The sequence below is a fragment of the Hemitrygon akajei genome, chromosome 11 (assembly GCF_048418815.1).
Source record: "Hemitrygon akajei chromosome 11, sHemAka1.3, whole genome shotgun sequence".
NCBI classification, from domain to species: Eukaryota; Metazoa; Chordata; class Chondrichthyes; order Myliobatiformes; family Dasyatidae; genus Hemitrygon; species Hemitrygon akajei.
Window position 1 is genome coordinate 53,132,543 of NC_133134.1, and position 27,422 is coordinate 53,159,964.

Here is a 27,422-nt window from a genome sequence, read left to right on the forward strand (position 1 = left end):
ACAACCTACAAAGTTACATAAATACTATTGATAACCCATGGGTGAATGGACTCTTAAAATATGGAAAACTATTATAAAAGAATATAAACAAGAGGGAGATTTTGCACTACTTAAATGGTGAGCATATGACTCGGATTTTACACGGAATAAATTGGATGCTAGATTTAAGGACTGGACAGCTAAGGGAATAACAGTTCTTTGCAATATAATGAAAGAAGGAAGACTGTTCAGTTTTGAAATACTTAAAGAGAAACACTTATTAGAAAAACGACTTTTATCGGTATTTGCAGATGCGACAGTATGTTAATAGGAGGGTTATAAATGTAACCAAGGCAAGTACATGTTTGATAGAGCTATTTAGAAAAGAATATAATTCAGGTAATGGTAGTAGAATCATTTCAAGCGTGTATAATGGTTTGTCAAATCATGTGTTTCAGAGACTTGGATCACCTATAGTAGGTACCTCAAGGCAATCACCTACTACTGCAAAACCCTCAAACCCACGAGCAGAATAATAGACCATTGCCAGCAGCCTCTGGCAGACACCATCTCCAACACTGAATGCCTGATTATGCTCATCCAGTTCCAATACGTGGGTCCTGTTGCTTGCTTGCCCTATAGAGATTCCTGAAAAGGAGAATTTACTCTGAACTCTGTCCCAGGAGGAGACCTTAAGGAGAAGAGAGAAAATGGTTCAAGATTTGTTCACAAAGCCTTTGTGAAAAATGGAACATCCTTACTGACTTAGTATTAGAATCAGATTTAACTGGCATATGTCATGAAATTTGTGAACTTTACAGGCAGCAGCACAATGCAATACATGACAAACAAACATAGAGAAAATAAAAAAATATATTAAGTATATATAAATAGTTAAGTTGAAATAAGTAGTGAAAATAACAGAAATCAAAAAGTAGTGAGGTAGTGTCTAAGGGTTCAATGTCCATTTAGAGATTGGATGGCAGAGGGAAAAAAGCTGTTCCTGAATCACTGAGTGTGTGCCTTCAGGCTTCTGTACCTCCTTCCTGATGGTAACAGTGTGAAAAGCAAATGTCCTGGGTGGTGGAAGTCCTTAATGATGGACACCACTTTCCTAAGGCAACGCTCCTTGAGTACGTCTTGGATACTACGGAGGCAGGTATCCATGATGGAGCTGACTAATTTTACAACTTTCTGCAACTTGTTTCGATCTTGTGGTGATGCAGCCAATCTGAATGCTTCCCACGGTACACTTGTACAAGATTTTGAGTGTTTTAGCTGAGAAACTAAACCTCCTCAAACTCCTAATGAAATATAGCAGCTGTCTTGCCTTCTTTATAGCTGCATCAATATGTTGTGTCCAGGTTAGGTTCAGAGATACTGACACCCAGGAACATGAAACTGCTCACTCTCTCCACTTCTGATCCCTCTATGAGGACTAGTATGCGTTCCCTCGTCTTACTCTTCCTGAAATCCACAATCAGCTCTTTGGTCTTGATAACTCATGAGAATCCCTGGCCCCGACCACTGAGAATGGGGAAGGAGCTTCCAGGATAGCACTGAAGAATTTAAAATCAATCAATCGATAGCCAATCAATCCACTCACCCACACTGTCGAGCACTCCTTCTTCCCCCGAGGCAGTCTATAGGTCCCACATTGGCTTCATCAGTTACCTCAGAATGTGCAGAACCAGAGTAGAAGGAAGTCATCCTCGATCACAGGGATCGCCTCTGCAGAGGAAGACACATTTACTGAGGCTACCGCAGTAAATATATTTAAGACAGGGTTGGATAGATTTTTGCATGGTAGAGGAATTAAGGGCTATGGGGAAAAAGGCAGGTAAGTGGAGATGAGTCCATGGCCTGATCAGCCATGATCTTATTGAACGGCGGTGCAGGCTCGACGGGACAGATGGCTGACTCCTGCTTTTATTTCTTATGTTATTAAAAAAAAATCTGCTGGAGAACACAGTAGATCAAGCATCAAATGTGGAGACAAATGGATCATTGATATTTTGTGTCATGACCCTGCTCCAGGGCTCAACTGAGGAAGCAGTTGCGAGTCTACATGAAAGTGTGCTCAAAGAGAAGGGTAAAGGAGCTGCAAGAGAAGGAACCACAGAATTACCATCAAAAGCGGAAGAAAATCTATTTAAAGTGGGCATCCCTCGAAGAGATGCATGTTCCATTTTAGTGCAAAAGCAGGTTAATAAAATTGCTATGAGAAGGTTATGAGATTTTTTCTGAGTTAAGATACAAAATATTAAACAGATATTGACCATCAAATATTTTTGGCTCCTTAACTTATGAAGAATGAGAAGGCCCCCTCTCCGAGACGGTGCAAAACTGAAATGTACAGTAGCAATGAGATGCCACAAACAACTGGATTTCTTTTCAGTACCACACAGGGTGTCTAACAGCTGTGATTATAAAGAAACTGCTTAGATGCATAAATAAGGAAATGAACCCTATTTCCACTGGTTGGGAACATGCAGAAGCTGGAAATCGGAAATAAAAAATGGAAAATGTTGGCGACATCCTGCAGGTCTGGGCAGTGTCTATGGGAGAAGGAACAAGAGCTAACATTTCAGGTTGAAAACCATCTGTCAGAGCAGCTACCTGGCTTGCTGAGTGAATCCAGTGTTTTCTGTTTTAATTTAAAATTTCCACTGGTTGATGAGTCGGAAAACAAATTAAAGGTCAGCATCATGAGCCAGCAAGTTGGAGGACAAGTACAGGATTTTGGCAGCGCACATTTTTACCAGAATGATGAAAGATGCAGTTTTCAAAATAGTTCTTTTGAAAGAAAATGCTGAAGTTCAACTTCTTTAGTAATTACTGGTGTGAGGCAGGGTTGAGGGACTCATTCTGTGCTGGAGATTCTTTGCCACGTCCACAGAAACCTTGGGGGGAATCTATAAACAACATCTGATCCCTGACTCAAGTGGGTGGGACAATTGTCCTGGGGAATGGTGAAAACAAACGTGCAAAGAACACAGAATGGAAAAGAAGGAAGGGAGGGAGAAAAGATTACTCTGAAGTAAAACGCTGAAGATTGTGCAAATGCTGAACATCTTGAGCAACACACACAGAATTCTGCAGAACTCAAAAGGTCAGGGAAATAGACAGTCGATGTTTTGGGCTGAGATCCTTCATCAGGACTCTAACTAAAAAGTTTCATAATGACTGGGAAAGGGCAAAAGGTATAGGAACTATAAAAGCAAGAGTACAAAGGGGAGGAAGGAAACAAGAAAGAGAGAGGTGGTGAGAATGAGGAAAGTGAGACCGAATTACAAAAAGCAAGTAGGAACTGAAGGCAATAACCATGAGGGAAAGAGCAGAGAGCATATCAGCATCACACTGGGTAGCTGGCCACACCTTTCTCAGCTCATTGGTGCCTCTGCGTTATCAGATATACAAAGTTGTGGGAGTGAGATCTGAAATCACTCTGGCAGAAGCTTGCTCAACAGAGCTAATAGGCTGCTCTTCCCCTGTGTGTGAGCGTGTGGAAGCCATTCACTGCAGCGGAGCAGTGGAAAATATCTCACGGTAACTCATTACCATCACTGCTTATGTCGTGGATGAGCTGGAGAGGGTTTCGATCTGAACCAACTGTTGCAGGTATCTGGATGAGAACTGCGGTGTCTGAGGTACAGATGATTCACGCTGGGGCGACTTGAACTCCTCATCCATTGTTAGTCTGTGTTCATTCCCTGCGCTGTGTGTGGGTTCAGGATTTCATCAGCTGTTTTCAAAGGGCCACTCACAAGCCACCAGTGCCCACCGGGCACAGAGCGCGTTCTAATCCTCTACCCTATCCGCTGCCTATTTGACTGAGTGATCCTCCGTGTGTCTAGGTGAAGAGGGAAGAGAAAGGGGCGTGAGTAGGAGTGAGGCAGGGTGAGCGGATGCATTTGTCAATGACCGGGGAGGTGTAATGGATGAGAGGTGAAAGAATATTGGTGTGGGGTGGGGGAGGGAGTGAGGGTGTGTGAGGGATGAGGGATGAGGGATGAGGATGTGAGGGGTGAGAGTGTGAGGGATGAGGATGTGAGGTGTGTGAGGGGTGAAGGCTGAGGATGTGAGGAGTGGGGGTGAGGGAAGAGGATGTGAGGGGTGAGAGTGTGAGGGATGAAGATATGAGGATGTGAGGTGTGTGAGGGGTGAAGGCTGAGGATGTGAGGAGTGAGGGGTGAGGGAAGAGGATGTGAGGGGTGAGAGTGTGAGGGATGAGGATATGATGTGAGGTGTGTGAGGGGTGAAGGCTGAGGATGTGAGGAGCGAGGGATGAGGGATAGAGGATGTGAGGAGTGTGGGCTGAGGGAAGAGGATGTGAGGGGTGAGAGTGAGAGATGAGGATGTGAGGTGTGTGAGGGGTGAGGGCTGAGGATGTGGGGGTGTGAGTAACGTGCTAGGGCTGGTGAGGGCTCTGTGGGGTGCGAAAGCAACCTGTACGATATGAGGTGGCACTGTAACGTAGCGGTTAGTGTAATGCTGTCACAGCATCAGTGACTGGGTTCAGTCCGTCTCTGTCTGTAAGTTCTCCCCGTGACGGTGAGGCTTTCCTCCGGGTGCTCTGGTTTCCTCCCACATTCCAGAGGCACATGGCTTAGTAGGTTAATGGGTCACATGGGTGAAATTGGGTGGCGCAGGCTCGTTGGGCCGAAGGTACCCTTCTGTAAGTCTAAGTGTAAAAACATGAGGGGTGGGGTGCATAGGAGGTAAGTGGTTGTGAGGAGGTGAGATTAGGTGGTGATAGAGGGATGAGCAGGTGTGTATGGGTGAGTATGGGTATCTCCAAAAACTGGAGTGGCAGGACACGCAAAATGCTGGAGGAACTCATCAGGCCAGGTAGCGTCTTTGGAAAAGTGTACAGTTAACATTTCAGTCCGAGTCCCTTCAGCAGCATCTGCAGATTATCACTTGTTTGAGGCAGAAGGTTTCCAGGGAGATTGTTTGAATTGTTCAGGCCAAACCTTGCGGACACCCAGATCTCTGGCTAAGTGTGGTTGGTTAAAACTGCATGATGCCAGGTAATCCACTGCCAACAAAGATGGAAAGAAGCTTTTCCCTGTTTCTTGTCTTCCACGTGGTTAATCACCTTCCTTGGTGCACGGTTAAAACTAAAATGAGCTGCCGTTCAGATTTTCTCTCGTGGGCTTGGTCGTATTTGGGTAAACCTAAGCAGAAGCTACTTTGACGAAGAGCATCAGCTTGTGGGGCTCTAAAGGATCCGTCAAGCACAGCCCAACATTCCCTGGATGTACAGTGTGCATAGAAGAGGGATGGACTGAGTGTCTCCTCACTCTGTCACTCAGTCAAGAAGGGCCTGTGTGCCTAGACTCTAGAATCAATGATCTTAGGAGTCAATGGAAACCTTCATATCTGATATGGAGAGGTCCCTCAATGGGTAAAATATATTGAGGTGGATTCAGCAATGGTGTAGAGTTATAGATCAGCTGAGGTCTGGATGTCAAAACAGACTCAAAAAGTTGAATGACCTCCCCTTCCAACAAAATAGAAACTTTTTAATTAATTGGAACTCGATGCAAACACAAAGCATGACTCACATGATTAAAGGAATCCTTTCCTCTTGCAATCTGTATGTAACATAATTCCCAGGTTTCTACATTTGCCAAGGTAGGTTTCTAGTGAGGGAACCTTGACGTGATGCATAAACTCTGTTTTGCTTTCCACAGGTGCTGCACAGTCTGCTGAGTGTTTCCAACATTTTCTGTTTTTCTTTAATTCTGAATTTACTCTTTTGTTAATTCCCTGTGCATGCATTGTAACTTCCCTTCCTTTGCAAACACCTCATTGCTCACCCGGTTATGGATTCTCTCCAAAACGTATTGGGGAGAAACACTCCGATCTCTCATCAGGGAAGGGCAATGGCTCAGATTAATTTGACACTGGAATTACATACGCTGCCTGAGTGTCTGGAAAAGAGAATAAAACCAAACTGCTCATGAAACTCAGCAAGTCAGGGAGGGAAATGATCGAGACCCTTCAGCTGGACTTGAAATTCTGACCATCTATTATCCTTCACAGATTGCCTGACCTGCTGAACTCCCCCAGCAGCTCCCGATTCCAGCATCTGTAATCCCTCGTCTCTGGAAAAGAGTGAATTTCTGAGCCTGAGTAAATTTCAACCTTCTGACAGGCCATATGCTGAATGAATCAATCAAAAACTTGTGGGCTTAAAGGCCAAAGTATGAGACATTCAAGAGAGAGGTCATCTACTTGTCTCTACAATACAGTATCTTAATCATACTTGTTAATCAAAAAAAAAATAGAAACTTGCAGCTAAGTGGGTAAGTACAGAGGGGAAAGCTTATCAGATACTGGTTCCACAATCTCTTCCTCTGCTCTTTTATATATTCCACAGCTCGACTCTCACGTTCATTACTAATTTGTGGTACTCACTGTGCAGAGCTTTGGGGATTTTCCAGCAGTTCACTGGTTTTGATGTGAGAGTATATATGCAGTAAACCCTAACACTTCAGTGTCTAGGCCCAGTACTCCAACCTATTCAGATTTTCTGGTACCTGTAGAGCTTTTCGGTTGGCCAGGTTTGGAAGTGGGCCAGTTTTAATGTTCATACCAAGGCTTGGGATGACATTACATTAGTCCAGGAGCTCATAATGACTGGGAGGGAACGTTATAGGTCACTGCCTCTTGGCTGGTAGGTTATGAACAGTTCATTCAAACTCAAATGGCCCACATGCCATCAGGAGTTAATAGAAGCAGAAAATGGATGGAAAATCTCAGAAGGTCAGGCTGCATCTGTGGGAAGAGAAACAGAGTTAAGGTTTCAGGTTGAAGATCCTTCATCAGAAGTGGGAGGGAGATGGAAGAGACTTGTTGACATGCAGGGAAGGTGAAGGACTGGGGTTTCTCTGAGCAGATAAAACCACTGTGACCATGATGACAAATTGTGGACAAGGTTATTTGCTCAATGAGTGAATCTTAGGCACTTGGCAAAGGTCAATAAAAAGAAGTGAGGTGTAAGAAGAGTGGACAGTGTTGGAGTGAACAGTATTTGAATGGTCAAGCTTTGGCTCAGCAGGCTTGGGCAAGAACTGGTGGAGGCTTTAAGTAGGTTTCTAGTAAGTTTTTTTTCTTTCTTTGTCCATTAGTACAAAGTAGTGCAGTGACTATGGGTGCAGGGTTAGTGGAATGTTCTTTGTGTGAGATGTGGGAACTCTGGGAAGCCTCCAGCCTGCATGAAGTGTACAGCATTTCCTTAGAGACTGTGTTAAGGAACTATGGCTGCACCTCAAACACCTTCAGCTAATATGGGAGAATGGGGAGCTCACAGATATGAGGTATAGGGAAGTACTCACCCCTAAATTGCTGAGGCAGGTACATGGGTGACTGTCAGGAGATGGAAACGGAATAGGCAGAGTACCTGCAGTTTCCCCCGAATAGGTTGTTTCAACCCCAAAATTATCCAAAGTGGTGTACTCAATAACACGTACACCACTTTGGATACTTCTGGGGTCGAAACAACCTATTCGGGGGAAACTACAGGGACCAGGTCTCGGGCATTAAGTCTGCTCGGTGGCTCAGAAGGGAAGGGGGGAGAAGAGGAATGCAGTAGTATAGGGGATTCCATAGTCAGAGAAGCAGACAGCAGATTCTATGGATATGAAAGAGACACCTGGATGGTATGTGGCCTCCCTGGTGCCAAGGTCATGGATACTTCCAATCGGATCCACAGCATTCTAAAGAGGAAGGGTGAACAGCTGGAAGTCATCGTACAACGACATAGCTAGGAAAGGGGACTAGGTCCTGAAGAGTAATAGAAAGCTCAAAAGCATGACCTCCAGGGTTGTAATCTCCAATTGTTGCCAGTGAAGGTAGGAATAGAATGATTTCACAGCTGAACGTGTGGCTAAGGGATTGGTGCAGGGGCAGGGTTTCCTATTTCCAGGTCATTAGGATCTCTAGTGTGGAAGGTAGGACCTGTCCAAAAAGCACAGGTCACACATGAATCCGAGGAGGACCGATACCCTTGCAGGCAGGTTTGCTACAGAGCTGTTGGGGAGTGTTTAAACTAATCTGGCAGGGGGATGGGGCTGAGGATGGGGCAGTTGGTATACAAGTCAATGCAGTGTGCAGTGAGACTGTGAGGGAAGACAGGTGGATGAGGGCAAAGTTGCAGTCATGGGATGAGTTAAAGTGTAACATGGCAAAATTGGAAAAGGTGCTGAATAGAAGATAGTAGGTTAGATCTAACTTCACACAGAATGCAGAATAAGGTAGATGATCTTGCAGCGCAGTTAGAGATTGGCAGGCATGACGTTGTTGGCTTCACTGAGCCATGGCTGAAAGATATCATAGTTGGGAGCTTAGCATCCATTGATACACATTGTATCAGAAGGACAGGCAGGTAGGCAGAAGGGGTGGGGTAGCTCTGTTGGTAAAAATGAAATCAAATCCTTAGAAAGAGGTGATATGGAGATGGGAACTGTGCACAATGCTCCCGGTGTGGGTCTGACCCAGCAGTATACAGAGATGGGAACTGTGCACGGAGCTCCTGGTGTGGGTCTGACCAGGGTGATATGGAGATGGGAACTGTGCATGGTGCTCCCGGTGTGGGTCTGACCAGGGTGATAAGGAGATGGGAACTGCACAATGCTCCTGGTGTGGGTCTGACCAGGGTGATAAGGAGATGGGAACTGTGCACGGTGCTCCCAGTGTGGGTCTGACCCAGCAGTATACAGAGATGGGAACTGTGCACGGTGCTCCCGGTGTGGGTCTGACCAGGGTGATAAGGAGATGGGAACTGCACAATGTTCCTGGTGTGGGTCTGACCAGGGTGATAAGGAGATGGGAACTGTGCACAATGTTCCTGGTGTGGGTCTGACCAGGGTGATAAGGAGATGGGAACTGTGCACAATGTTCCTGGTGTGGGTCTGACCAGGGTGATAAGGAGATGGGAACTGTGCACAATGTTCCTGGTGTGGGTCTGACCAGGGTGATAAGGAGATGGGAACTGCACAATGTTCCCGGTGTGGGTCTGACCAGGGTGATAAGGAGATGGGAACTGCACAATGTTCCCGGTGTGGGTCTGACCAGGGTGATAAGGAGATGGGAACTGCACAATGCTCCCGGTGTGGGTCTGACCAGGGTGATATGGAGATGGGAACTGCACAATGTTCCTGGTGTGGGTCTGACCAGGGTGATATGGAGATGGGAACTGTGCACAATGCTCCCGGTGTGGGTCTGACCCAGCAGTATACAGAGATGGGAACTGTGCACGGTGCTCCCGGTGTGGGTCTGACCAGGGTGATAAGGAGATGGGAACTGCACAATGTTCCTGGTGTGGGTCTGACCAGGGTGATAAGGAGATGGGAACTGCACAATGTTCCTGGTGTGGGTCTGACCAGGGTGATATGGAGTTGGAAACTGTGCACGGTGCTCCCGGTGTGGGTCTGACCAGGGTGATAAGGAGATGGGAACTGTGCACGGTGCTCCCGGTGTGGGTCTGACCCAGCAGTATACAGAGATGGGAACTGTGCACGGTGCTCCCGGTGTGGGTCTGACCAGGGTGATAAGGAGATGGGAACTGTGCACAATGTTCCTGGTGTGGGTCTGACCAGGGTGATAAGGAGATGGGAACTGTGCACGGTGCTCCCGGTGTGGGTCTGACCCAGCAGTATACAGAGATGGGAACTGTGCACGGTGCTCCCGGTGTGGGTCTGACCAGGGTGATAAGGAGATGGGAACTGTGCACAATGTTCCTGGTGTGGGTCTGACCAGGGTGATAAGGAGATGGGAACTGTGCACGGTGCTCCCGGTGTGGGTCTGACCCAGCAGTATACAGAGATGGGAACTGTGCACGGTGCTCCCGGTGTGGGTCTGACCAGGGTGATAAGGAGATGGGAACTGCACAATGTTCCTGGTGTGGGTCTGACCAGGGTGATAAGGAGATGGGAACTGTGCACGGTGCTCCCGGTGTGGGTCTGACCAGGGTGATAAGGAGATGGGAACTGCACAATGTTCCTGGTGTGGGTCTGACCAGGGTGATAAGGAGATGGGAACTGCGCACGGTGCTCCCGGTGTGGGTCTGACCAGGGTGATAAGGAGATGGGAACTGCACAATGTTCCTGGTGTGGGTCTGACCAGGGTGATAAGGAGATGGGAACTGTGCACGGTGCTCCCGGTGTGGGTCTGACCAGGGTGATAAGGAGATGGGAACTGCACAATGTTCCTGGTGTGGGTCTGACCAGGGTGATAAGGAGATGGGAACTGCACAATGTTCCTGGTGTGGGTCTGACCAGGGTGATAAGGAGATGGGAACTGTGCACGGTGCTCCCGGTGTGGGTCTGACCCAGGGGGATATGGATACCCAGGGGGAAAGGAAGAAAGGAAGGCGCAAAATCATTGTGAGCAGAGTTAAGAAACTGCAAGAGCAAAAAGACCCTGATGAGAGTTATGTGCAAAGCTCCAAACAGTAGCCAGGATGCGGGGTACAAATTACAATGGGAGATAGAAAAGGCATGGAAAAAGGGCAATGTTATGATAGTCATTTCAATATGCAGGCAGATTGGGAAAGTTAGTTTGGTGCTGGATTATAAAGAGGGATTTTGCAGAATGCCTACAAGATGGCTTTTAGGGCAGCTTTGGGTTAAGCCCAGTAAAGGAAAGGAAATTCCGAACAGGTGCTGGATTGATCCATCTCAAAAATGAAGAAGTATTCTAAAGGAAGGATGACCCAACTGCTGCTCAAAAGTGAAGTCAAATGCAGCATAAAAACAAAAGAGAAGGCATATAATGTAGTAAAATATTAGTGGAAAGTTAGGGGATTGGAACACTTTTAAAAACCAACAGAAGGCAACTAAAAGCTATAAGGAGAGAATATGACACTAAAGAGGTAGTTATGGTGACAAAGAAATTTTGGATGAACTGAAGAAGTATTTTGTGTCAGTCTTCACTGTGGAAGACGCCAGCTGTAGGCCGGAAATTCAGGAGTGTCAGAGGGCAGAAGTGAGTGTAGTTGCTATTACTAAGGAGAAGGTGCTTCGGAAGCTGAAAAGTCTGAAGGTAGATAACTCATCTGGACCAGATGGACTACATCCCAGAGTTCTGAAAGAGGAAGTTGAAGAAATTGTGCAGGCACTAGTAATGATCTGTCAGGAATCAATAGAGTCTGGGATAGTTTTAGACAACTGGAAAATTGCAAATGTTACTCCATTCTGGTTGTGAAGATAATGGAGTCCATTAGTAAGGATGTGGTTTCGGGGTACTTGGAGGCACATGATAAAATAGGCCAAAGTCAGCATGGTTTCCTTAGGGTGAAAGCCTGCCTGACATATTTGCTGGAATTCTTTGAGGAAATAGCAGGCAGGATAGACGAAGGAGAGTCAGTGGATGTTGTTTACTTGGATTTACTTTGACAAGGTACCGCACATGAGGCTGCTTAACAAGGTAAGAGCCCATGGTATTACAGGAAAGATACCAGCATGGATAGAAGATTGGCCGACTGTCAGGAGGCAAAGTGGGGGAATAAAGAGGGCCTTTTCTGTCTGGCTGCCAGTGACTAGTGGTGTTCCTCAGTGATCAGTATTGGGACCACTTCTTTTCACATTATATATCAATGATTTGGATGATGGAATTGATGGCTTTGTGGCCAAGTTTGCAGATGATATGAAGATAGTTGGAGGGGAAGGTAGTGTTGAGGAAGCAGAGAGTCTGCAGAAGCACTTTAACAAATTGCAAGAATGGGCAAAGAAATGGCAGAATGAATAGTGCATCTAAATGTATGATCATGCACTTTGGTAGAATTGAATTGAATTAAAGTGACTTTATTACTTCCATCCTTCATATGCATGAGGAGTAAAAATCTTGACGTTCCATTTCTGTCAATTCATAGTGATTTATAATAAATAGTATGTACAACAGGAAAGTCAATATAACATAGAAATACAGTTGCATCAGCATGAATTAATCAGTCTGATGGCCTGGTGGAAGAAGCTGTCCCAGAGCCTGTTGGTCCTGGCTTTAATGCTGCAGTACCATTTCCCAAATGGTAGCAGCTGGAACAGTTTGTGGTTGGGGTGACTTGGTTACCCAGTGATCCTTCGGGCCCTTTTTACACACCTGTCTTTGTAAATGTCCTGAATAGTGGGAAGTTCACATCTACAGAACCACTCTCTGCAGAACCTGTGATTGAGGGAAGTACAGTTCCCATACCAGGCAGTGACGCAGCCAGTCAGGATGCTCTCAATTGTGCCCCTGTAGAAAGTGCTTAGGATTTGGGGGCCCATACCAAACTTCTTCAACCGTCTGAGGTGAAAGAGGCGCTATTGTGCCTTTTTCACCACACAGCCGATATGTACAGATCATGTGAGATCCTTGGTGATGTTTATGCCGAGGAACTTAAAGCTATTCACTCTCAACCCCAGATCCATTGATGTCAATAGGAGTTAGCTTGTCTCCATTCCTCCCATAGTCCATAACCAGCTCCTTGGTTTTTGCAACATTGAGGGAGAGGTTGTTTTCTTGACACCACTGTGTCAGGGTGATGACTTCTTCTCTGTAGGCTGCCTCATTATTATTTGAGATTTGGCCAATCAGTGTAGTGTTGTCGGCAAATTTAATTAGCAGGTAGAAGGAATAAAGGCATAGACTATCTTCTAAATGTGGAGAAAACTCAGAAATTAGTGGTGCAAAGGGACTTGGGAGTCCTCGTTCAGGATTCCATAAAGGTTAAGTTGCAAGTTGAGTCATGGTGAGGAAGGCAAATGCAATGCTAACATTTTGAGAGGACTAGAATATAAAAACAAATACGTAGTTCTGAGGTTTATTAGGCACCCGTCAGATCACATTTGAAATATTCTGAGGAAATTTGGGCCTCTTATCTCAGAAAAAATGTGCTGGCATTGGAGAGGACCCAAAGGAGATTCACAAGAATGATTCTGGGAACAAAAGGGATGCGTTTAATGGCACTGGGCCTGTAGTCTCTGAAGTTTAGAAGAATGAGAGGGATCTGTTAAATAGTGAAAGGTCTTGATAGAGTGGATATGGAGAGGATGTTTCCTACAGTGGGTGATTCTCGGACCAGAGAGCACAGCCTCAGAGTAGAGGAATGACCATTTGGAACAGAGGTGAGGAGGAATTCCTTTAGGCTGCACGTAGTGTATCTGTGGAGCTCATTGTCACTGTTGACTGTGTCATTGGGCATATTTAAGGCAGAAGTTGATATGTTCTCGATTAGTCAGGGTGTTAAAGGTCACCAGGAGAAGACAGGAGAATGGGGTTGAGAGGGATAATAAATCAGCCATTATGGAATGGCAAAGTTGATTTAATTCTGCTGCACAAACACAGGGAAATATGCAAATGCTGGAAATTCAAGCAACACACACAAAATGCTGGTGGAACGCAGCAGGCCAGGCAGCATCTATAGGAAGAAGCACTGTCGACGTTTCCTGACGAAGGATCTCGGCCCGAAACGTCGACAGTGCTTCTCCTTCTCGATGCTGCCTGGCCTGTTGTGTTCCACCAGCATCTTGTGTGTATTGCTTGAATTCTGCTCCTCTGTTTTATGGTATTATGGCCTTTTGAATGGGAGCAGCTAGAGGGTTGTGACATGGACAAAAGAAGATGTGAAATGTAGCGCCGGAAGGCGTGTCCTGACAGTCAGGCTGGACACGTTCTCCATTGCCTAAAAAAGAAGCAAAGGAATGAAGATTAATCTGAGTCACTTCACTGCTTTGTCATTCATTTTCAAGCTCTGGACCTTACTGGCAACGCCATTAAACTCTGACAGGGTTTTGTGTCTGTCTACTGCAGGAGTCAGTGAGGTACAAGAACCAAATATGAATGGATAGCACAGTGATGCACTAGTAGTGCAGCTGTCTCCAGTGACCCGGGTCTAATCCTATGCTGTCTGTGTGGAGTCTGCATGCTTTCGCTTTAACTGCATAGGTTTCCTCCACATGGTCCAGTTTCTACCTACATCCACAGAGCTGCCGGTTGATAGGTTAATCAACCACTGTCGATTGTCTCTGCTGTCGGTGCACACACAGTAGGAGAATCAGCGGAGTGTTTATTAGTATGTCAGAGAGCAGACTTGAGGGCAAAAAATAGGGAATGGGATTGGTCTCAACACTGACTCAATGGGCCAAAGAGCCTCAGCTGATAAGTTAAGCTTCCTAAGATATTCTCTGAATGAATCAGTTAGTTTCTGTGGAAACCCAATAACTTCATTAATATTTTCTGCAAGACCCGCCTTTCATTGCGAGATTTTGTTGTTAAAATCAGATTATCAAGCTGCCTTGCTCATGTTTTCTGGTAAACTAATCCTGAATCATAGCCACAGACTTGAAGGTTGAGCTGAACATAACAATTCTGAAGTCTTTACTTTTTGAGAATGGTATAAATGCACCTACCATTCTCAACAAAAGTGAGCACACCAAGGCCTAGGTGCTACAGAACTGTGCAAAGGGCTTAAGCACATATACATGTATAGCTAGGGTGCCTAAGACCTTTGCAGTCTGTAGTAAATTTAAGTATTGCATTGCACTGCTGTCTCAAAAAACAACATAATTCATGACAGATGTGAATGATGATAACTCTGGTTCTGGTATGGACTCATTTGTGGACTGGGAGTGGGAAGAGGGGCAGGGAGAGGGGAATCATTGTTGGGAAAAGGGGGTAAGTGAGAGGGGAGGGAGCTGGAAGCACCAGAAGTAACGATCAATAAACCGGTTGTTCGGAATCAAATGACCTTGCCCGGTGCCTCAGGGCTGGGTGTGCCTGCACCTGCACCACCCTCTGCCCTTGGCTCTCCTTCTCTGCCAACTGTCCCACACCCCTCCCTCACCATTCCCAACATCCTTTGCTCCCTTGCCAAATTTACAAACTTGCTCTCTGCTCCATGTTGCAGAATTCTTGGACAACCTTTCTGTATATATGGGCCCAAGACTTCTGCACTGTACTGTATCTAGATGGAACCTCACAGTCTCCCATACCAATGATACTGATTCCGAATGTAGACTTACAACCTCGTACCTCTACCCTTCTGCATCAGGTTGGGATGGAGGGGTACACCAGCCCATTGTTCAGTCTGTAAATTAGCCACTGAATATTTAGCAAACAAACAGAAGGCACTGCCTACAGAGAATAGATTTACTGTGAATACCACACACGTTACTATGAGAATATTAGAAGTGACGTGTCTGTATTAACTCCAAACGCCAGCTAACCAAGTCATCCTCCAACCCCAATCAGCCCTGTGACTGACTGAGCTCACACCCTAGGCTCGTCGTCGTCACTACAGACTCATCAGGATTTAGTTCCAAACTTCTTTGAAGGTGCCCAAAGCAAAGGGAGCCCATCAAACACCTGTGGTGGGCATCGACAAGATTCAAAACAGAGCTTGATTGTGAAGACAAGGAGGCAGTAGTCAATTGCTCAGCAAATTTGGTTTTGAAATGAGCGGATTTACCACCAGCACGATCTGAACCATCCCATTACCTCTGATAACACTGGTACAAGCTGCACCTCTGCAGGAGCTGACATGAGACGTGCAAATGTACCATATCAGAACCAGAATCAGATTAATATCACCGGCAGATATTGTGAAATTTGTTAACTTTGCAGCAGCAGCAGTACAGTGAATACATAACAATCAAGAAAAAAAACTGTGAATGACAATACGTATATACATACATATAATTAAATAAGTATTGCAAAATTATAACTAAAAAAGTAGTGAGGTAGTGTTCCTGGGTTCAATGCCCATTTAGAAATTGGATGAACAAGGAGAAGACGCTGTTCCTGAATCGCTGAGTTTGTGCTTTAAGGCTTCTGTACCTCTTTCCTGATGGCTACAATGAGAAAAGGGACATGACCTGGGTGATTGGGGTCCTTAATAATGGATGCTGCCTTTCTGAGGCATCGCTCCTTGAAGATGCCCTGGATACCACGGAGACTAGTGCTCATGATGGAGCTGACTAAGTTTCTGCAGCTTACTTTGATCCTGTGCAGTAGCCTACTTTCACAACACTGTATTGTCAATGCTAAATTCCTAGGCTGCTTATAAAGTGCAAGAGCTGGAGAAACTCAGTGGGTTGAGCAGCATCTGTGGGGGGGGGGGGGGGAATTGTTAACATCTTGGGGCATCATTGAGAAGAGAAGGCAAGGCCATTCTTTGGGTAAACATTAAACTGAGGTAAAATGGGAAAGGATGTTGGGGAAAGTTATGGTGGAGGCTGTGACAGTGATTATGGCAGGGGTTGTGCTGGGGAAGGAGGGATTTGGGAATATTTTGATCTATTTCCTCTGCTCATAGACTGAACAATGCAGCTGGAGTCCGATGGCACCACAGGAACAATGCACAAAATGAATCAGACATGCGGATGCAGTTGATAGATATGCCACTGTAGATAACGCTTTTCTCAGCAGCTACTGTGGAAAATGTTTCCACAATACCCACCACTTTAAATTAGAACGACATACCAAGAAGCTTAAGAAGGTGACATAATATCATTATTCCATGAAATGCCCTCAGTGCTTGCAAACCCATTTCTTTCCAAATGCTCATTAACCATGCACGAATCCATGCAGACTGCTCTTTGACCTGCTTAGGTCTGGGCTGGAACTCATGCCTGTTAATGAGTGTTAGATTTACTTGTTCTATGCATTATCACCGATTGCAATCAACATTGGTTCGAAGTGTGGAATCTCATGAGATTTGATAACTGCCTCGGGTTAGGTGGGGTTTGCTCGCCGTACTGGTTAGTACATTGTCAACTTCAGGCTCACTCTAGGTGGGGAGAGTGTGGGCTCGAGGCTGAGCAAATTTACACCATTTTAAACAAGTAATTTTGTTTAAACAAGTGATCTTGTTCAGAGTGGCTATTGTAAGGATAAGAAATGGAGAAAGGTTCCCTTCACACTTTTGAATATGAATGTCTATTTCTCCCTCCAGTGAGCAAATTCCACCCCCCATTCCCCACTCTGACCTTTCACTTCTCCTCAACTGCCTATTACTCCCCCTGTGTCCCCCTTCCCTCTCTCCTATTGTCCACTCTTCTCTCCTATCAGATTCTTTCTACTCCAGCCCTTGACCTTTCTCTCCCACCTGGCTTCACCCATCACCTTCCAGCTAGCCTCTTTCCCCACCCCTCACATTTTCATTCAGGAATCTACCCCCCCCCCTTCCCTCTCAGTCCTGAAGAAGGGTCTCAGCACGAAATGTCGACTGTTTACTCTTGTCCACAGATGCTGCCTGGCCTGCTGGGTTCCTCCAGCATTTTGTGTGTGTTGCTTTGGGTTTCCAGCACCTGCAGGTTTTCTGGTGTTTGAACAGAAAAATTCCCCTTGCACTTCTCTGTCAGTGGTGAATCTGGTATAAAATAACTGAACGGTGAGGAAGTAGGTATGTAGGAAATTGTTGGCATATGGAGCTTCCTTCATACTGTACTGTATGTAAGCCTCTCACATGTATAAGCTTAGCTCATTAGCTAACTCTGCTAGCAGCCTCGTGACTCAGCCATGAGAAGGCCATCTTTCATGGACAATATACGTAGATCAGTATGATTTGGGGTTCAACCAAACAGGAACGTCAGGATGCTCTGATAAAAGGAAACTCGATTTGAGTGAACGCTGTGCAAATATACAGTTACCGCTAGCCCAGAAACGACAGATCATACACAAGCATAAAATTATAACAAAAGTATATTTATCAAATTTTCAACTTCAACAGACAGTTACAGAAAAAGAAAAGGTCCCAGTTCAGTTAAACCAGTCCAATGTTGGAGCTTATCCTGGAAAAGTTGGGGGTGAATCTCTTACTCACGTGCTGGGTCCACGGTTTGTGTGAAAGCACCTGCCACATTCCAAACTCCCCTCGAAGACCATCTCAGATGAACGGGCTCTCTCAGGAGTATTGGCTCTGCCTCGTTGGAGCCATTCATCTGCACAAAGCTCTTCTTGCAACAGGGACTCTCCTTCCAACAGCATTCTGTGGCATCCTCCCTTGTCCCTCCACTCCGCAGTTCCCCTCAAAAGACCCCAAACCAGACTACTGTCCGTCAGAAAACACTTCCCCACACCTCTCTGGAATGTTCTCTCACATCCCACAATCCTGATTGGCTGACTCAAATTCCTGTGTTGGACAACATGGCTTCTTTTCTTAGCCAAAGCCAGAACACGCTTTCCAGCCTGGCACACTGCTTTTACAGAAAACTGTTAATATAAGCATCCTCACAGCACAACGGTAGAAATCTTAACCAGGGCATTACATGTATATCCAACTGTTCTTGGGTAGGTTCAGCGTAGCTCAAGTACAGAGCTTAGCTCCTGGTGTACCAATGCTACATGTGCTCCTGGGACAGTTATTGTATGAGACAGATACAGCATACCAACTGCTTACTGGCCCCCATGGGACATTGCTGGTCTGATTTGCAATCTATCGTTACTAGTTAGTTTAGGGGTACTTTGGTCTTTGAACTTTCATATTTACTTAGGTTCCTTAAGATCTTCATAGCCGGGGGTGTTAATAGGGACAAGCTCCCATTACCTATCAAATACTCTCAATGGCGTGAGCCTCGAATAGTCCCTGACAACCAAATCCAGTTCCTGACCTTCACGTGTGGCTTAGCTACTGAGCCAAGCAGAACAGTTTCTACCATCAGGAGAAGGGGCAAAGGCTGGTTTCTGCCTTAAAACCAGTCACTTCGGGGAGGTGGGGCTCGTCAGCTCACGCTGGAGAAGGAAAGCTCTGATTCCAAACCTCCACTGCCTTGTGGCTGTACCCAGTCAGTGGGAAGGCTTCAGGAATAAACCGCGAGGGGAAAACACAGACACAAACAAGGGAAAATCTGCAGGCGCTGGAAATCCAAGCAACACACAGAAAATGCTGGAGGAACTCAGCAGGTCAGGCAGCATCTATGGAAAAGAGTAGAGTCGACGTTTCGGCCTGAGACCCTTCAGCAGGGGTTGGAGTCCCTAAGACAGTCCCACATTGAGGTCAACATGAACTGACAACTCCTGTGATGTTGCAGATGCCAAACTGTACTGGTCTTCCGTGGAGAAGGGGGAGCCTGCTATATGGGCACCAGCTTGCGCTCCATATCCATATCGTACTGCCCTGGTTCACATATGTAGACAGCAGGGACGCAACATCCGAGGCCTCGGGTTCACTAATCAGTCTCCATTTTGTCCAAACAGGTTCGCAGCAGACATGCCAACCAGTAGCAGCGTGGGAGTGAGATTCCTTTTTCTCTCACTGATGTGCCTCACTGTGAAGGCTCAGCAATCGAGTAGGTATTTGGAATTTCATCACAATCAGCCCAAGCAAGCCATTTCCCTTCCAGCTTTTGATGGGAATGGGAAGTCAGGCTTCACAAGGGGTTCATGTACATCAGGAAAGCTGACTGCAGTTATTGTTTATTGGTATGGGAACAGAATAGATGAAGTAGAGAGGTGACCTAGGACATCTGTATACAATATTAGAGCATGGTACTGTACAGTACAGGAGAAGGCCATTCAGCCCACAGTATCTATGCTGACATGATATCATATTTATCCATGTGCCTGCACATGATCCATACCCCTCCGTTCCCTGCCTGTTCAAAATGAAGGTGGTTAACTGCCTGTTAATAATAAAACCACCGATAATAGTAAGAGTTGTTGTCCTGGTAACTTGCAATTGAATTTTGGCAACAGTTTGAAGGGGCCCAGACCTTTGACTAAATTGGAGAGAGTGATAGTGGGAAAGTAATACAATATACAAACCGCTTCATCACATCTTTTGTTTCGTTATGAAGGTAAACTGATATGCCATGTTGACTATCCAGAAGCAATGAACTGCACGTGGACAGAAACAAGAAACGACAGCCATGTTACACTGGAAGTCCATAGGTAAGCGATTTCCACTGGCTAATTAGATCTTGTGAGGATCCCATGCTACCTCGCTTCAGTGTTATGAAACAGGGATTAGCATGTCACCTCGGACTTCTAATTTCAAACCCAACTTACATCCTTTTGCAAGTGTCCATTGTTGAAAAGCTGGAACCTGTACATCTCTAGAAATCTGTAGAAGTATTTGGTGACATAACAAGTCTCCTGAAGCTCCTTATCAAGTGGAGATGCTGGCATACATTGCTCATGATTACATCAATGTATTGGGCTCAGAACAGATCCTCTGAGACATTGATGACTAGGAACCTTTCCACTGCTAACCCCTCAGTGAGGGTATTATTGGGATTTCCCATTCCAGACGTCCATAATCAGTTACACGAGACAATCTGCAGAAGCTGGAAATCCAAAGCAATACACACAAGTTACTGGAGGAACTCAGCAGGCCAGGCAGCATCTATCGAAAAGAATAAACAGTCGATGTTTCAAACCCTTCATCGGGACTGAAACATTGACCTTTTTCCATAGATGCTGCCTGGCCTGCTGAGTTGCTCCAGCATTTTGTGTGTGTTGCTCCATCATCAGTTTCTTGGTCCGGCTGACATTGGGAGTGGGGTTGTTTTTGCAATGCCGCTCAACCAGCCAATCTGTTTCACTCTATAAGCCTCCTCATTGTCATCTGCGATTCGACGAACCACAGTGGTATCTTCGGCAAACTTATAGACGGGACTTGAGCTGTGCTTAGCTGCGTAGTTATGAGTGTAGAGTGAGTACACACATGCTTGAGGTGCACCTGAGTTGATAGTCAGCGAATAGGAAATACTTTTTACTGATATGCACTGACTCTGTTCTCCCATAGCAGGGGGAGGTACAGAGGCCCAGGTTTTGAAGTGTGAGGAATGATGATATTGAACGGCAAGCTGTAATCAATACAAAGTAGCCCGATATAAAAGTTAATCTATGCCTTCCTTGTCCCAGGAGTCTTTTGCTAAGTTGGTTCATATTGTCACCTGTACCAAGGGACAGAGAAAAACTTTGTTTTGCATGCTGTCCTTGCAGATCATTTCATCACATCAGTACATTGAGGTGGCACAAGAGAAAATAACACGATATAGAATATGGTGTCACGGTTAATGAGAAAGTGAAGCACCACTAGACAGCAAGGGATAATCCAGACAAAGTAGACTATGAGGTCAAGACAAAAGACAATAGACAATAGACAGAAGTAGGAGTAGGCCATTCAGCCCTTCTAGCCAGCACCGCCGTTCACTGTGATCATGGTTGATCACACAATCAGTACCCCGTTCCTGCTCTCTCCCCATATCCCTTGACCTCGCTATCTATAAGAGCTCTATCTAACGCTCTCTTGAAAGCATCCAGAGACTTGGCCTCCACTGCCTTCTGGGGCAGAGCATTCCACATATCCACCACTCTCTGGGTGAAAAAGTTTTTCCGCATCTCTGTTCTAAATGGCCTACCCCTTATTCTTAAACTGTGGCCTCTAGTTCTGGACTCACCCATCAGCGGGAACATGCTTCCTGCCTCCAGCATGTCCAATCCCTTAATAATCTTATATGTTTCAATCAGATCCCCTCTCATCCTTCTAAATTCCAGTGTATACAAGCCCAGTCGCTCCAATCTTTCAACATATGACAGTCCCGCCATTCCGGGAATTAACCTTGTGAACCTACGCTGCACTCCCTCAATAGCAAGAATGTCCTTCCTCAAATTTGGAGACCAAAACTGCACACAATACTCCAGGTGGGGTTTCACCAGGGCCCTGTACAGCTGCAGAAGGACCTCTTTACTCCTATATTCAATTCCTCTTGTTACAAAGGCCAGCATGCCATTAGCTTTCTTCACTGCCTGCTGTACCTGCATGCTTGCTTTCATTGACTGATGTACAAGAACACTTAGATCTCGTTGTACTTCCCCTTTTCCTAACTTGACTCCATTTAGATAGTAATCTGCCTTCCTGTTCTTGCCAGCAAAGTGGATAACCTCACATTTATCCACATTAAACTGCATCTGCCGTACATTTGCCCACTCACCCAACCTGTCCAAGTCACCCTGCATTCTCATAACATCCTCCTGACATTTCACACTGCCACCCAGCTTTGTGTCATCGGCAAATTTGCTAATGTTACTTTTAATCCCTTCATCTAAATCATTAATGTATATTGTAAACAGCTGCGGTCCCAGCACCGAACCTTGCGGTACCCCACTGGTCACAGCCTGCCATTCCGAAAGGGACCCGTTAATCGCTACTCTTTGTCAGCCAGCCAATTTTCAATCCATGTCAGTACTCTGCCCGCAATACCATGTGCCCTAATTTTGCCCACTAATCTCCTATGTGGGACTTTATCAAAAGCTTTCTGGAAGTCCAGGTACACTACATCCACTGGCTCTCCCTTGTCCATTTTCATAGTTACATCCTCAAAAAACTCCAGAAGATTAGTCAAGTATGATTTTCCCTTCTTAAATCCATGCTGACTCGGACTGATCCTTCTACTGCTATCCAAATGTGTCATAATTTCCTCTTTTATAATTGACTCCAGCATCTTTCCCACTACTGACGCCAGGCTAACCGGTCTATAATTCCCTGTTTTCTCTCTCCCTCCTTTCTTGAAAAGTGGGACAACATTAGCCACCCTCCATCTGCAGGAACTGATCCTGAATCTATAAAACATTGGAAAATGATTACCAATGCATCCATGATTTCTAGAGCCACCTCCTTAAGTACCCTGGGATACAGACCATCAGGTCCCGGGGACTTATCAGCCTTCAGACTCAACAGTCTATCCAACACCGTTTCTCGCCTGATATAAATTTCATTCAGTTCATCCATTACCCTAGTTCCTTTGGCCACTATTACATATGGGAGATTGTTTGTGTCTTCCCTAGTGAAGACAGATCCAAAGTACCTGTTTAACTCATCTGCCATTTCCTTGTTCCCCATAATAACTTCACCCGTTTCTGTCTTCAATGGCCCAGTTTTTGGTCTTAACTATTTTTTTTTGCTTTTCACATACCTAAAGAAGCTTTTATTATCCTCCTTTATATTCTTGGCTAGTTTACCTTCGTGACTCATTTTTTCTCCGCGTATTGCCTTTGAAATGAAGAGAAAAATGAAAAGAAATGAAGCGTCTGTCCTTATTGTATTACTTGTAAGGTTCATTTCATAGGAGATTTACTCTCAAAGTTACCAGCACTACACCTACCCTGAGAGAGTCTGAGAGGCACTGTGGAGGCAGCTTTACTCCATACTCAAATGATCACAGGCGAGGAGAAAGATGGTATTAGTGTTACCATTCTGTACTGAAACCCCAGGACTGGCACAGCACCCCATATGTAACACATGTTGTATGTGTCCTAGGAAAACTTCATGTGGCAGCGTAGATCCTAATTTATTTAACCCTGTGATCGGGCTTCATTGGGTGGTTTCCTAACAAAGTCAGCTCTCGAGTTTAATCTTGTTACTGAGCTTCGTGTCTTTCTCAGTTCATTATGTTGGTTTAGCCTTGACTACTTGTTGCTTGAGGGCTGCTTAACCCTGTTCGATGCCACTTCACTATCTTTATTTAGTGGAAAACAGGAGATAAAGGAGAGGAGACTGAAATCCCAACTTAACCAAGACAGATAAAGACTGAGAGAAGACAAGAGAAACCTTAATTGATCAGGATCAAATTTTCAAGGGTGGGTGGCCTAAAATAGCCCCATTAGTGCAACGGAAACTGACCACCTTCTGCCTTTTTAGTTCTACAACGAAAGAAATGAAGTATCGATGTACAATGTCAAGACTGAAGCCTGCGCTGGAGGAAGGAAGGCTTCATGCTTATTTTTGCACAATGAATATCAAGACATTTATGCAAAAGTATGATCTAATTGTTACAACAAGCAGCCAAGCCAATGTTTCTGTTGTCAGCGGCTTCAAGCCTGACCATCACAGTAAGTATCAATTTAAAGGGCTGAAGACTGAGTATTACCTAGAAATTTGTGTGTTCTGAATGGGCTCAACATAAGCTCCCCTTTGCTGAGAGCTTCACTTGTGCCCAGGGTAATAGCTAACAAAGTACCTACGTTTGGAGTTTAAAATGTGCCGTCTGGATGTTCCTCACCAAGGCTGAGCTTAACTTTTGGTAGTCATGGGCTTGGCCGGGCTTGGGACGTCAGGGTCAGTGCCTGTGGATGAGAAGAAAGGGAAGTGCCTGGGATATGGGTTCCAGAGGAAATTGAGACTGTGGAGGGTGGTTTTAGGAGGGTCAGGATCAAGACTAGGGAAAAATTGGGATCAGCAACAAGTCAGGGGTATGGCTGCTGACCCTTGCCCTAAAGTGCACTCTTAACAGAATTTTTGTGGCAGCATAGAAACATAGAAAACACACAGCACAATACAGGCCCTTTGGCCCACAAAGCTGTGCCGAACATGTCCCTACCTTAGAACTACCTAGGCTTTACACATAGATCTCTATTTTTCTAAGCTCCGTGTAGCCATCCAGGAGTCTCTTAAAAGACTCTATCATTTCCGCCTCCACCACTGCCACCGGCAGGTGTAAAAAACTTACTCCTGACATCTCCTCTGTAACTACTCCCAAGCACCTTAAAACTATGCTCTTTTGTGGCAGCCATTTCAGCCCTGGGACAAAGCCTCTGACTATACACATGATCAATGCCTCTCATTACCTTGTGCACCTCTCTCAGGTCATGTCTCATCCTCCGTCGCTCCAAGGAGAAAAGGCCGAGTTCACTCAACTTGTTCTCATAAGGCATGCTCCCCAATCCAGGCAACATCCTTGTAAATCCCCTCTGAACCCTTTCTATGGTTTCCACATCCTTCCTGTAGTGAGGCGACCAGAATTAAGCACAGTTCACCAAGTGGGGTCTGACCAGGGTCCTATATAGCTGCAACATTACCTCTCAGCTCTTAACCTCAGTCCCAGGATTGATGAAGGCCAATATGCCTTCTTAACCACAGAGTCAACCTGCGCAGCTGCTTTGAGCATCCTATGGACTGGGACCCCAAGAAACCTCTGATCCTCCACACTGCCAAGAGTCTTACCGTTAATACTATATTCTGCCATTATACTTGACCTACCAAAATGACCCACCTCACACTTATCTGGATTGAACTCCATCTGTCACTTCTCAGCCCAGTTTTGTATCCTATCAATATCCTGTTGTAACCTCTGACAGCCCTCCACACTATCCAGATTACCTCAACCTTTGTGTCTTCAAAAAATTTTCTAATCCTTCCCTCCACTTCCTCATCCAGGCCATTTATAAAAATCACAAAGTGTAGGGGTTCCAGAACAGATCCCTGAGGCTCACCACTGGTAACCAACCTCCATACAGAATATGACCTGTCTACAGCCACTCTTTGCCTTCTGTGGACAAGCTAGTTCTGGATTCATAAAGCAATGTTCCCTTGGATCCCATGCCTCCTTACTTTCTCAGCAAGCCTTGCATGGGGTACCTTATCAAATGCCTATCTTCTATCTTTCTGCTTAACTCTTAAACACTATTGTTGTTCAGTCCAGCTGAAGGCACCTTACCACTTAACTGTGACAAAGAACTCCACTGCCCAGATTGTTAACATCTCATGGACGATCGATGATGGACGTTATCTCCGAAATTGGCTGGAATATGAACTGGAATACTGGACCAAAGAGACAAGAGAGGTGGGTGAAACCGCACTCCCCCCAACATTGGTGGCTTGCAGGGTATTGAAAGAGCACCAACAATCTCCAACCCACAAAACAATCTCACAACTTCCAATGCAAGGCTGTAGAAAGTTGTATAACCACCTTCTCCACCAAAGGAGAACAGAAACAGCAAAAAGCATTACAGTATTTGCACAATGCATTGATGCATTTTGAGTTCCTGTGAATGGATGTTTAGTGGACTGGAGAGAGATATTTCTTGTGGTTCCCTGCTGGAATCTCACAATTTGTAACGTACGTTAAAACACGTAGAACTATGGGAATGGGCAAAGAACTATGTGAAGGAGTGAAGAAGTAACAGACAGAGAATATTGATGAACAACAGACGAACTTCAGTGCAGTTCACTTGTGTGAGGGAAATTGTGTGAGTAGGAAGACTAAGGTGAGGCCTACTGAATGAGATGCTGGCTTTCTGTTCTCCAGTAACTCTTGCAGCCGAGCGTGTTTTGTGTCCGTACTGATTAACTAATTCTAAGATCTAAAATTAACTAAGATCTGTACAAATCAGTAGGTAATTAACCATCTCTGCAACTGTCAACTGACAGAGGTCTCAACTGACAGCATTTCTGGATTACAGAAACTCTGCACTGCGAGAAATTCTTGGAACCCTCTGGTTTCCGTTTCTACAACTGTTGCACCGTAGTTAAAGGAAGATGAACAGGATGCAAGTTGTGTGGCATGGCATTTCTTTTCGGGCCAGCAGTGGGTGTTGGACTGGAGACTTCCAGCCTGCATTTCTGAAGCAGCGTGAGAGCGGAGATTCTGAGTGGCGGAGTCTGCGCGGTCTCCCTGTGCGAAGTTTGAACATTCTCCCTATGTGGAGATTGCATGTTCTCCCTTTGAATATGTGAAAAGATTAGATGACAAGACCAGGGAGAGCTGGCTAATTGCATTCACAATTGGCCTGATGATAGAAGGTTGTTTCTCAGACTGGAGACCCGTGACAAGAGGAATGCTTCAGGGGTTGTTGCTGGGTCCTTCACTCTTTGTCATCTGCACTCAGTGATCACTCCATTAGGTACCTCTTGTATCTAATAAAGTGCACACTGAGCGTACGTGTGTGTGGTCTTCTGCTGCGATATCCCATCCACTTCAAGGATTGACATGTTGTGCATTCAGAGATACTCCTCTGCACACCACTGGTTATTTAAATTACTTTCTCCTTCCTGTCAGCTTGCACCAGTCTGGTCATTCTCCTCTGACCCTCTCTCATTAACAAGACATTTTTGCTCACAGATCTGCTCATTTAATTGTTTTTGGTTGTGTGTGCAAATCCCAGGAGATCAGCAGTTTCTGAGTTACTCAAACCACCCCATCTGGCACCAGTAATCATTCCACGATCACATTTCTTCCTTGTTCTGATGATAGGTCTGAACAACAACTGGGGACCTTGGTACATTCCAAAGATGTACCGGTTAGTCGGGTAATTGGTCAATGTAAGTTGTCCTGTGATTAGACTAGGGTTAAATTGGTGGGTTGCTGAGTGGCACAGTTTGGTGAGCTGGAAGGGCCGGTTCCTCTCTGTAACTCTAAATAAAATGAACCTCTTGACCACGTCTACATGCGTTTATGCATTGAGTTGCTACCACATGTTTGGCTGATAAATAATTACATTTAAGAGCAGGTGTGCAGGTATGCCTAATAGATTGAGTGTCTAGCAACAATTTGTATAAGAATATACAACCATGGTTAATGAGTGGACAATGAAGAAGGTTATCAAAAATTACAGGGGGATCTTGATCAGGTGAATAACCGGGCTGAGGAATGATAAATGGAGTTTAATTCAGATAAGTGTGAGGCATTGCAAGTTTTGGAAAGTGAAAACCAGGTAGGATTTTAACAAACAAG

At 45.3% G+C, this 27,422-nt stretch overlaps 1 protein-coding gene across 1 annotated transcript in view; it reads left to right on the forward strand.

Moving 5' to 3' along the window:
- Positions 1 to 3,456: 3,456 nt before the first annotated feature.
- Positions 3,457 to 27,422, forward strand: part of il21r.2 (interleukin 21 receptor, tandem duplicate 2) — a 58,481-nt gene continuing 34,515 nt past the window's right edge. Inside the window, exons 1-5 of the mRNA XM_073059907.1 lie at positions 3,457 to 3,629; positions 19,165 to 19,256; positions 19,764 to 19,857; positions 23,612 to 23,802; positions 25,387 to 25,532. Coding sequence (XP_072916008.1) covers positions 19,178 to 19,256; positions 19,764 to 19,857; positions 23,612 to 23,802; positions 25,387 to 25,532 — 510 coding nt within the window. The 5' untranslated portion in view covers positions 3,457 to 3,629; positions 19,165 to 19,177. The remainder of the gene's footprint in view (positions 3,630 to 19,164; positions 19,257 to 19,763; positions 19,858 to 23,611; positions 23,803 to 25,386; positions 25,533 to 27,422) is intronic.